Genomic DNA, 12,520 nt, shown 5'->3' with positions numbered 1-12,520 from the left:
TACTGAAGATATAGGTCTCTTCTGGGTGAATGTGTATTTCAAAATCATATTAATGTCCTGTCAACCAAAAGCATGTTTCCAAATCTCTGCTCCACAGCCTGCTAAAGAAAGGTAGAAGAGCTGAGATACCGTCTGCTTTAATCCCTGTAAGGTTGAAACTGGATGTGCTAGAATGCTATTAGAGTGGGTCCTTCTTCTTTTACTACTTTAATGAGAAACAAAATAGGCAGAATATCTTCTAAGCAGAAGATGCTGTTCTATTAGGAAACTTACTAGGTAAAATATGTGTCAGAAGAGAATAAATGGTCAGAGAGACAATCATTTCCCCCCTGTTGGCTGTTTTGCCTTGGAGTTGCAGAAATTCTACCTTTATTAACTACTGCTTTTAGATTAGCCAGGAGAACAATTACAGTGTCAGTTTATTCTGGGTTGACACAGGTGTTTTGAAGGGACACTAGCTTCTATCAATAAACATAATGTCTATTTCCTGTCATTTGTGCTGTTAAATGACAGTGCGCTATTTGATGTTGGTAGTCTTATTTAATGGAATATCTTTTAACAATCCATTCTTTAGTTTATCTTCCTTGTTTTGCATTTTAATAACCACAAACCTTCTATTAAAAACAACAATTTTTTTTCCCCAGAGGCTCCATTCCATTAACCATTCCTAGTCAGTACTTGATCTTGAGACATCTTTCTGTTGAACTAGAGCCAGGAAAAGTGCTCAGCAGACATGATCCATCCATTGACTTTGGTCTCTTTTGATGTCTCCACTAATGCTTAAATTAATGGAGCTGGGGGGGGGGGGATTACTAAAAGGAATTGAGGGACCCAGGTCACTACTATCAACAGTAAGCCCATTGAAAGGTATGCTGAAGCTGGGGAAACAGTGGTACCAGAACTTCAGTAAGCGAGTAGGTCAAGAATAGCTCTAATTCTTTAAGATAGATGAACTTTAAAGCACAGCATAACTGTTAACTGCCATTATTGTTATCACTCAGGCTCATGGGGAATATTAATTAGCACAAATGTGGTGAGATGATGGATTTATTGACTTTTTGAAGCATCTACAGTACAGTTACCATCACCAACATCACCAATGATGACGACAACAGTTGTCAGAATGATATGGTACATAGAAAGCCAACCATACACAAGTCCTGCCTTTGATGCACGCTGGCTATGTGACCCTGCTCAAGTTATGTCCCCATTTTTGTGCTCTGGGCAATTCCTGAAGACTATGTGTTGCAGAGAAGGTTCAGAAGGTCTCTATGCTAATGAAATCACAGGTACAGTCCTTATCTACTAATGATAATGATCATTATCTTTCTCATTATTATTTTTTTAGGGCATGAGAATCATCACACAGTTCTGGATGGGGGGAGGGCAGAAATTAAGAAATTAAAGTCCTTTTTTTGTTTTGTTTTGTTTTTGTAGGGGGCTTGTTTGTTTTTTTGTTTTTACATGCAGCTTAGCAGAGCAAGACTTCCTGAAGGGGTTGAGAAGACCTGATTCAAATCCCACCTTTAGTATTTATTATCTGTGACCTTGGGCAAGTCCCTTAATTGCTATATGTCTCAGATAGCTCTGAACATTTATCTACTAAAGCCAACATGATACAATGGAAAGAGCACTCAAGTCAGAAGTTGGTGTTGTTCAGTCATTTTTCAGTAGTGTCTAACTCTTTGTGACCCCCATTTGAGGTTTTCTTGGCAAAGTTACTAGAGTGTTTGCCATTTCCTTCTCCAGCTCATTTTTACAGATCAGGAAACTGAGGCAAACAGGGTAAAATGACTTGCCTAGGATCACACAGCCAGAGTAAGCATCTGAACCTAGGTTTGATGTCTTCATCAGTTCAGGCCCAGCACTGTGTGCACTGTGGTGCCACCTAGCTGCCCCTGAGTCAGAGGGCCATGATTCAAATTCTGCCTCTGATTTCTTGTGTGATGGTGGACAAGTCAATTAATTTCCCAGTAAAATGAATAGATTGCACTTTTTAGTCTTTGATTCTAGCTTTAGAGCCATGATCATAAATCAGCTGCAATCTATTCATGGAGGGATTCCTCATACTTTAGAGTTATCCTGACTCAAAAAAAAAAAGTGATATTTTACAACTTACCTTACAACATTGTCCAAAGAATCGAATGAAAGGTATATAGAAGTGTGTTTTTTTTTTGAAATGTACAGATAATGCACAAATTTGAAATATTAGTCTTTCTAAAAGATAAGAGACAACATGATATAGTATAGAGAGAGCTGGCTTTGAAGATGGGAAACCTGATTGTGGTCTTCTCTCTGACACATACTCACTGTGTGACCCTAGGTGAGTCATTTGAACTCCTGGGGGCCCTAGACAACTCTCTAGCTATAAGTTGAAGAAAGGTGCCAAACTGCATTGATAAAGGATGTGTTCTCACTTGAAATCCTTATATCAATGAAACCACAGGTCTATTTCCTATCCCTACTCCCTAAATTAAAATAACATACACAGTGGAGTCTGTTTTCTTTTCCTCTTGTTTAATAAATAGTATTAATGCTCATTTGTTTAGTTATCGAAGTTAAGTGATTCTATTTTCAGAAAGCAAGAGGAAATTGATTCAATTTATTTAAAAAAATTAATCATTCTAGGAGCTGAGATTTAAAGTATTTAGATTTTGCAGACTGAGAATTAGTTGATGTTTAATTTTTTAAAAAAGGATTGATTAAAAAAAACCACAAACCTGGAAGTACAATACTTTGAGCATGGGATACTTTAAGTATAGCAAAGAAGGGCCTCAGTAATCCTCCGTTAACTTTATTTACTTTTTTTCCCTCCTACTTAAAAAAATATTTCTTTTCACATTAACCCTTTCCCTGAAAGTGAGTCCCTATGGTTAAGTATGTGGAAGTCTCTGGGGTTGGTGATTTTGTATTTGGACTGTACTTTGTGTTCAGGTAAATGTAGCCCAGTGGGAGATACTGGCTTTCCCTAACCAGCTGATCTTCAGAGTATTTTAAAGGAGATTTTGAAAGGATTTTGAAAGGCCGTACAGGAAGGGAAAAAAAGAGGGGGTAAAGAAATGGGTCCAAGAAAGACAATATATTTGGGTGGGAGAAGTAGGAAAGGGAAGAAGAATAAATGGTAGTGGCAAGAGGACGGATGAATTCTGAGAATTAGTTTATTTTCTTTTGGGGGGATTTGATAAGGTTGTTTTTTTTTCAGGCAAGGGTTTTCTTATTACCTAACTCCCCAATTTGGAAAAGCAAGCCAATTTGGCTGAGAGACTCCATTTTCTCATTTTCTTGTAGAATGACTACCCTTTCTCCTATGCTTCTCTTCTCTCAGTCTGAGGCTCATCTCATTATTTTCTCTTTAAAAGCCTTTTGAACTTCTCTTTGTAACTCCCTGTCCTAGTCCCGGTGTCAAAACTGCTATTTATTTCTAAGCCCTCACCATTCTTATTTCCCCAACGCCCCCCTTTACTGCCGGCCAATACACACCTTCTAAGATAAGCACTAGACCCAAGTCTTCTCCTTGCCCTGGCAGGTCTCCCACACCAAAACAAAACATCTGTTCTCTGTTTTCCTAGTCCTTCTATCCCAGCAGTGTGAAAACGACCTTTTCGCAAACATCCCTATGTACTATTTTCCTCACTGCACATTGACTGTTTGAGCACCTCTGGATACAATGACCAATATTTGGGATGGGCGGGGGTGGGGGAGGGTGGTCATTAAAAAAAAAAAGTCTTCCAGATTGCAGTATATAATAGGACACACACACACACACACACACACACACACACACACACACACACACACACAATTTTAAAGGCTTTGTTTAATATATATATATATCTGTGGTGTGAGTGTGTGTATGTGTGTGTGTGTGTGGGGGGGTGGAAATCTGTCATGCACAAGGGAGAATCTTCACCCAGAGAAGGGGGTGGGGTGCGGGTGCGTGAGGAGAAGTAATTGGAAAGCAGCTTAATTTGGGGAGATGAAGGAAAGAAGGCAGCTGCAGTGCCGAGAGGGGGGTGTGCGTGTGTGTTAAGGCTGGCTTGCGGCTGCCACCGTCGGTCGCTCCCGCCTGCCTCCTCCCCGCTAAGTCAGTCTGCGCTTCTCCATGCATTCAGAAGCGGAGTGGGGGAGAGCCAGCCCGAAAAGACGCGAGCCCCCTTCTTCCCAGCGCTGCCCTCCCTCCTGCTCTCCTCCTCGCCCGGGAAACTGCCCGGAGCACCCGGACAGGGACAGGGTGCAGTGGGCTGCCGCCTTTGGGGACGCGAGCCAGGGGCCTGAAGAGGGGGCTGCTTGGCTCTGGCCACCCTCTGCCACTCAGGCGCTTTTCCTTCCTCTTCGTCTCCTCCTCGTCCTCCCCTTCCTCCTCCTCTTCCTCCTCCTTCTCTTCTTCTTCCTCCTCCTCCTCCTTCATTGAGTTTTCCCGAGGCTGGACACAGATCAATGGTTCTTCTTGGAGATGCACACTCAGCTGTCGGCCGGAGGGGGGTAGCAGCCTCTGCCTCCAGGTGCTTTCTCCCTAGAGGCTGCTGTTGCTGCTGTTGCTGCTGCTGCTACTGCTGTTGCCACCACTGTCACTTGAGACCCGGGCACGTTAAACTCCCTGAAATGGGGTTGCTGTTGCCGCTGTCGCTGCTGGAGTAAAAAGGAGCGAGGGATCCCTAGTAGTCAGTCACTGCTGCCTGCATGGATGTGTTCAGCTTTGTGAAGATTGCAAAGCTGTCGAGGTAGGGGCTTCTTCACCTTTTCCATTTCCTGTGCGGCTTGGCTTTGATGCTATCGGCCAGTGCTGTGGGCAATTGGATTCTCTTTTGGAGAGAGAAGCCAAAGGTGGGAAGGGGAGATGGGGGGAGGGTGGTCGGAAGATGCTGTGAGCATCAGGATGGGGTTGGAGGAATCTGACCAGAGGCTGCAGTATACAACTTATTTCTGGTTCCTGGTTTAGGCAGGAGGTCCAGGGTTGGTGGTGGGGATGGTAACAATGATAAGTGGTGTGTGCGTGTGTGCTGACAGAGACAGAGACAAGAGACAGAAGAAAGAAGTAGAAGAGAGAGAGAGAGAGAGAGAGAGAGAGAGAGAGAGAGAGATGCATTCGCACATGAGAGAATGTTTTCTCTTAGGAAAATAACTGTGGGTGGCTCTTGGGGTTGATCACATGTGTAACTGAATGTGTCCTAAGGATCACTGCTGTTTCTTCTTCTGATAGGAGACAGAAATGCTTGGTTGTAGGTTGTGCACAACCTCTCTCTCTTAAGGTAACAATCTTTAAAAAGCAGTAAAAACAATTACCCTGTTCAGCTGTACACACACACACACACACACACACACACACACACACACACACACACACACACACACGTCCTGAAAAGTCAGATGGAGAGTTAGCTGAGGTAGAGTTAGTTTAAATATTTGGTTTAAGTGGAGGAAAGAGGTACACTGAGACTCTGAGAATCTTTTTATCAAAACAGGCCTCTCCTTTCTCTAGAGTAGGTCCAGTCCCTTGAAAGATTTGGAAATCATGGTCAAAAGTGTCCATGTTGGTTAAGCTTGCATTAACCCAAGACCAATCATGTTCTGGTCAATCTGTGATTGATGTTAGGAAAGAGGCAAGATGGCAACAGAGAGTGGCAGAAACTTCCACTTTTCTTTTCCTGCTTCTGTAGCAACTTCTCTTCCTTCATTGCCTGGCTTGAGGAATGCAAATAGGGGTCTTCAGTGGTAGTCTACATTTCAGATTGTTTAGTTGTAGTCCCTAAGTAAAACTGTTCTGTGCAGTTTTGCTATAATAGGGAAAGAAAATGCAGACCCCCCAGAAAACCTTTGCCTCCTCACTTTCACTAAATAATCTGGTTCTGAAGAAGTGGGAGAACAAAGGGGTGACTGAACTTCTAGTTATCATGACCTTAAGATGTTTTGATAAGATGCAGCCCATAGGCCCTGCTTTCAACACTAAGGCAGCAAAACTAGAATTCCTTTAAAAAATCATTCCTCAGTGGCAGTTAGAAGGAGTAGGCAGGGTGAGGAATACACAGTGACTGTAGGAGACAAAGATGAGCAACCTAAGAATATGCTCAGGGACCAAAATTGGTGGTGAACAGCATAACACCTCCAGTCTGCCAAGTAGTTTTAACATTTGGAGGGTTTTAAAAAATATATTTTCTTTCATTTTCCTATGCAGATTTGCCACTTTTCCATATCCATTCCTAAACAAGCTGACTTTCCTTTCTTGTTTTCCTTGCTCTTCTGTGCACCTCCTCATGTGTGGTACACTATACACTCTCCCTGACCACTTAACATGGGTAGTCTCCAGTCTCTTATGAAACAAGCAGATTCTCCAAGGGTCACAGGGAGAGTGCTATAATGCAACTTTTATTATAGTTAGATTTGAAGTATAATGCATCTGTCTTGGAGCTGTCAAAAAACTAATGTTGGCCCTATGGATCAGAAATATTGGTGTGGGTGAGTATCATGATTTAAATTGCTTGCCCAGATCTTGAAATTATCAGGATTTTCTTTTACATCACTTACAGTTATATTAACTTTATCTATGCTTTTGCCTTTGGCTAATGTATAAACAGCTATCTGATAACCTATCATCTATGAGAACATAGCTATTGGCAACAGTTTATGGATTGTAAGGTAGTGTGGAGTTCTCTCTGTGGGATGGACAAATATCTTCTTGAAGGCAAATAGAAATTGGAAAAATAGTAAAAAGAGACTACAGTAGTTTTCCCAAAGTTCTTACACGTTAAAAAAAAAAAACATCCAATGGTTTATATAATTTATTAACTTTTTTTTTCTTCTTGAAAGATTACCCTCCTTGAATGTTAGTGAATAGGCCTTTTAAAGGTTTGGTTACCTTCATGGTATTTATCAATAGTTCTGGATGTTTAAAAGCCTGGGATTTAGAAGGTTATCGTAATTGTTATTTTCTGCTGTTAATCTTTGCCAGTAGGTTGTTTCTTATAAGGAGTAATGGTTCTGCTATTGTGAACACAGGGAGCCCTGATTAAGAAATCTGTCATCCTAAGGAAATCTTTTCCCTTTCTGTGAATACAGTGATGGTCCCCAAGCAGAGATGGATATCTCTAGGTAGTTATCAGCTTGTAGAAATACATGCTTGCAACTTGGATGTTAGTGCTCTTAAACCATTGAAAAACATGCTTTTCTCTCTCTCTCTCTCTCTCTCTCTCTCTCTCTCTCTCTCTCTGTTTTAAATAGCATTTTAGAAAAATAAAGTTGCAGCAAAGCTCAAAGATGCAGTATAAAAGTATTTATATAGCAGTATTTTTCCTGATATCAAAATGGATAATCTTACTAAAGGATTTAACTTAAATCTCAGTGGTACACAACTACTTAAAATTCTCCTGGCTTAGTGGACAGTGTGCCATAGTTACCAATGGCCTTAACCACCATCCTAATTCTTATTCACTTACAGCTCTGAATGATATAAATAATAATAATAATAATAATAATAATAATAATAATAATAATAATAATAATAAAAGCTTGGAGCAGAAATCACATTTGAGATTTTCTCATATGTTCTGCCAGGGAATAAAGTGAAGGATAATCCCACAGAATTAGAATATAATATTGCTTTAACATGTAACAAATACTTTATACTTTTCAGTGTTTTCTCCCCAGAAGTTATGTCTTTTATTCAACATCAAAAGTCAGATTGTCTGGCATCCCATCATCATCCTCACCATCAATTTGCCAAACAAACCAAGTGTTGGAATATCTGCCAAGTTCCAACCCTTTGCCTCATCTGTTTGAGCTGTGACCCTGGATTGGATCCATTGTGGGTGGTACAATATGTCATCTATCTATCTGGGGCTATTTTTTTCTCATGCCCTCCTAATTTTCAGGTTATTAAACTGCTTGGTAGTTTACATAGGATTTTACTTCACTGTTTCCTTGGCGACAGTTATATATCATTTTCCATTTCTCCTTGTAGATGAGAGCATTACAGATGCTAGGCTTATAAACCAAGTAATACCTATAAAAATAAGCATGTCTTTTTATTGTTACTACTTATTGTATGAGCCATGCCATTTATATGGGCTGATGCATTATTTCTAATGTTTACCAAAGAATGTGGCTCAGTAGAAAAACATATGATTATGCCCCATTTTGCCCGAGGGAAGTAATTTAAATTTCCAAAGTCATCAGGATTTTATGAAACTGAATGATGCTTCCCATGATCACTGTGAACATGATTCCACTTCTTTTCTTTATCCTGTTAAGAATATGGGGTTTTTTTTGCTTAACGATGGCTCCTTATTCCTCAATGGGAAGGTTACATCTTTCACTTTACTTCGTGCTTACGTTATTTTACATATGCCTGTGGTGACTTATTGGAGTAGAGAACAGGACTCTGGATGTAGTCAAATGTATTCATTTCACTATGGGTAGAATCTGTGGGTAGCAGAATAATAGCAAGGATTATGTTTTTATAATTTGCTTAGACCCCTTTCTGTGATGCCCTGACTGTGGCAGTTTAGCAATGAAGTCATTAAGAGATTAGGGAGTGATAGGAGTCATGTACCATATGCACAAATAAATATTGCTTGGGGGGGAGAGAGAGGAGGAGGTGAAGGGGGTGTGGAAGGAACCCACCAGAACATGGCCTTGCAGCCCAGAAAACTGTCTCTACCCCTTCCCCCATTAGCAGGAGGGATGCTTCTGATGCTTTTGCGCATTAGGAACCTGAAAAGGCCCAGTTCTACCAGAGTGTGGATTTGAATTTTGTTAACATTTCTGCTTTGCCTGAATTCTTTCCTCCAGGTTTGAAGCCTATAAATGAGAATGGTTACCAGACAGGGATATATTGGGCAAAGCTTTCTAAATATACCGAATCATTTTGTAATGGAGGAATACAGACCTGGGGGTTCTTTGGGATTGATTAGTTTTGTAATTGTGTAAACACAACTCCTTGCAAGTACGCCAGTTGCTGACATAGTTCAGGAAGGAGGAAGAAAGTTTTCCTTTACCATCTCAGTGACATAGTTAAGCAGGTGGCAAGCTTGTATTCCTCTTAATAGAAAGTAAACTCCTTAAGAGCAGGGGCTGTTTTTTTGTTTCTTTGTTTTTTGCTTGTGTCCCTGAATTCCCAAAGTATTGCCTATAACAGACTTTTAATTAAGGATTTGCTTTTGGTTTTGTTTTTGTTTGTTTTTGTTTGGTTGCTTTTTGAGGGATTGTATTGGGTTCTTGCTATTGAAATTCTATCAAGGTTGCCAATTGGAATGAGAATTGTTCAGGCTTCCTCCCTCCCCTTTCCTTTGAATTTATCTTTTACTTGCATGATCTAATAAGAGTTTGCATTTCCAGATTATGGAGTCTCTTTTGTCATTCTTTAGTGGTGTATGAGCCTAACTCTTTGTGACCTTATTTAGGGTTTTCTTGGCAAAGATACTGGAGAATTTTGCCTTTGCCTTCTCCAGCTTATTTTATAGACGAGGAAACTAAGTCAAACAGAGTTAAGTGACTTGCCCCGGATCACACAACTAGTAAGTGTCTGAGGCTGGATTGAAACTCATGAAGGTGAGTTTGATTCTAAATCCACTGCACCACCTAGCTGCCTGGAAGAGTCCTTTACTCCACTGTTAAGTTCTGTGTTTCCTTTTATTTGGGGGGGAAAATCCTGTAGAGATAGGAGTGGTGGTAAAATTGAGAATGTGGCTCTGGGTTCTTGAAAGCTAGACCAGTAAGTACAATCTCTTTTAGAGCCTATCAAGTGGTAAAGACTTCCTGTCAATGGACTTGCGTATCTGTCATCTGAGGCCCAGCCTAACTCCTTTCAGACTTATCATAGGAAGATTGGTCATGAGATGATTTTTTTTTTTTGTCAAAACACCCTCACTTAAAGATCATGGTTTGTTTGCAGTGCCTAACACATAGTCAGAGCATAAGTGTTTGTTGACTTGTTGAAGTAAATGAATTGTCTATACCAGTGAAATCACAAATTGTTCAAGTCTTGAGTGAATGAATGAGCATTTATTAAATAATACTTACTGTGTGCCAAGAAAGGGCTAAGCTCTGGAATTATAAATACAAAAAGTGAGATACTCACATTCTAATTCAAGGTGACAATATATTCAGAATTCAGCCATAAGATGATAGAAAAACTTGGAAGTCCTAAGGGAACAGTCGTGGTACAAATGGCAAAGCTAATCACAGGACAGGTAGCAAACATTGGTTGGGATACTTGGTTGTTTTTTCTTATTTAGCTATGCATTGTTATTACCATCTATGGCACATTGCTGTCAGAGCTAAAGTATATAACTACTTAATATCCATCAAATGTTAGTCAATTTTTCCTCAGCTAATATTTCTAAAACAACAACAACAATAAAAACAAGCTATTTAGTTAGGAGACAGTTGCTTCCCTCATTGGGGCTGTGTGACCCTGGGAAAATCACTTAATCTCTTTCTCAGCTTCAGTTTCCTCATCTATAAAATGGCAATAACAATAGACCCTACCCCCTAGGGTTGTCCTGAGGATAAAATTTGCAAAACACTTAACAATATTTGTATAGCATTTTAAGGTTTGCTGTTGTTGAGTCATTCAGTCTTGTCTGACTCTTCATGATCCTGTGGACCATACTATCCATGGAGTTTTCTTAGCTAAGATACTGGAGTAGTTTGCCATTTCTTTCACAAGTGGATTAAGGCAAATGGGTTAAGTGACTTGTCCAAGGCCACCCAACTAGTAATAACTGAGGATGGATTTGAACTCAGGTTTTCTTGACCCCATGCCCAGCTCTCCATCCAATGAGTCATCTAACTACCCCACAGAAATGTCATTTTTGATGATGATGATGTATCTATCATTATCACCATTTGTGATAGATGAACATAATCTTTATATAGTACCTTAAGCTTGACAGAGAATTTTCTTCATAATTATATTTTGGAAAATAAAATTCTATAAAAAAGATAGATGAACATAATATGAATTGTTATTTTTGTCCTTCATTCTCCTTTTTTTTGGGGGGGGTGGCAATGAGGGTTAAGTGACTTGGCCAAGGTCACACAGCTAGTGTCAAGTGTCTGAGGCCAGATTTGAACTCAGGTCCTCCTGCATCCAGGGCCAGTGTTTTATCTATTGTGCCATCTAGCTGCCCCCCCTAGTCCTTCATTCTCAAAGAGGACCATGACATCCGTAGGTGATGCCATGACTTGCAGTGAATTGGATTTAAGTAAGGGAGGGCTATATACTATGAATTATGACAGGGCTAAAGCATATAACTGTGTAATGTCCATCAAATGTTAATAGATTTTTGCTGAGTTGATACTTCTGTTCTAAAAACAAGCCATTTTTTTTTTTTTTAGGACAAGACTATTTCCTTCATTGAGGATTGTTTGATAGCTATATAGTTTTGAGGCTTTGGTGTTGACTCATTCAAAGGTAGCAAAGTATGTTGGAAAGAGTCCTAGATTGGGTATTAGACAACCTGCTTTCAAGTCCTGATTCTAACATTTAGCAATTATATAAGTGAGACCTCATTCCTTTAATCTCGCTGATTCTTGGTCTCTTTCTCTATGAATGGAGGATGATCAAACTTGAATGTAATGCTATTTCAAAAGGAAGTCTGAGAGAAATGTTATATTAAGATGTTTAAGATGCTATATCGATGTGAATGATTATTATGAGTTTGTGAGTGATCATTATGTTTCCAAGAGGGATGTTTTGTTGTTTGTCCTTTGTTTCTGAAGAGGACCAAGGCATTTGGTAGTTATGACTTGCACCGAACTGGATTTAAGTGAGGGAGGGTTGTGCAGATCCAGTGGTGATATATATATATATATATATATATATATATATATATATATCTCAGGACTAGTGGAGATAGCCCCAGATGTTTAAGGCAATTAAGGTTTAGTGACTTGCCCAGGGTCACACATTTAGTAAATGTCTGAGGTGAGATGAACTCAGGTCCCCCCAACTACACAGCCAGTGCTCTATCCACTGTACCATCTAGGTATTGGAAGTATGTTTTAGGGACTTGCAGATTGCTTGTCATTTGCTGAGATTGTTTTTAACATGCTTTCAATCATCATAGTTTTCTAGGTAAGGAAGAATTGACATTAGTAATTAATGCTGATGATGACGTGTAGTAAATAAAAACTGTGTATATAATCCCTATCAGATGGGTCAGCATAGAACAGTAAATAGAGATGTTCATTTCTTGGACTTGGATTCAGGATGACCTGGGTTCAAGTTGTGCCTTTTACAAAACCTGTGTGACCAAAGACAAATTTCTCTTTCAGTACCCCAGGCAACTTTTAAAAACTGATTTTATATTGCAGAGCAGGTCTAGACCTGCATCAGTGGAAAGACTTTCCACACAGTTTCCTACACTGAACCAAATTCAACAAGGTTCTTTGGACCAATAGTAGAAATTAAGAGAGAAATGTTCTATGGCCCTTTGGCTGTACATTTTAGCCATCTGGTCACCATGTTGAGGGATTTCCACCAATCTGTTTGTAAACTATTTAGATCTAGATTCATAGATTA

General features: G+C 39.8%; 1 protein-coding gene across 4 annotated transcripts in view; it reads left to right on the top strand.

Annotated features, from left to right (window-relative positions):
* The first annotated feature begins 4,610 nt into the window (after positions 1 to 4,610).
* The window catches only part of FRMPD4 (FERM and PDZ domain containing 4), a 775,708-nt gene continuing 767,798 nt past the window's right edge, over positions 4,611 to 12,520 (top strand). For 3 of the 4 annotated variants that reach the window (XM_043995169.1, XM_043995167.1, XM_043995174.1), the window contains exon 1: positions 4,611 to 4,721. In XM_043995169.1, coding sequence (XP_043851104.1) covers positions 4,681 to 4,721 — 41 coding nt within the window. In that variant the 5' untranslated portion in view covers positions 4,611 to 4,680. The remainder of the gene's footprint in view (positions 4,722 to 12,520) is intronic. The other variant, XM_043995168.1, reaches the window with a different exon arrangement.

This window comes from Dromiciops gliroides, chromosome 3 (assembly GCF_019393635.1).
Source record: "Dromiciops gliroides isolate mDroGli1 chromosome 3, mDroGli1.pri, whole genome shotgun sequence".
NCBI lineage: Eukaryota > Metazoa > Chordata > Mammalia > Microbiotheria > Microbiotheriidae > Dromiciops > Dromiciops gliroides.
This window is presented reverse-complemented; position numbering and strand designations above follow the sequence as displayed.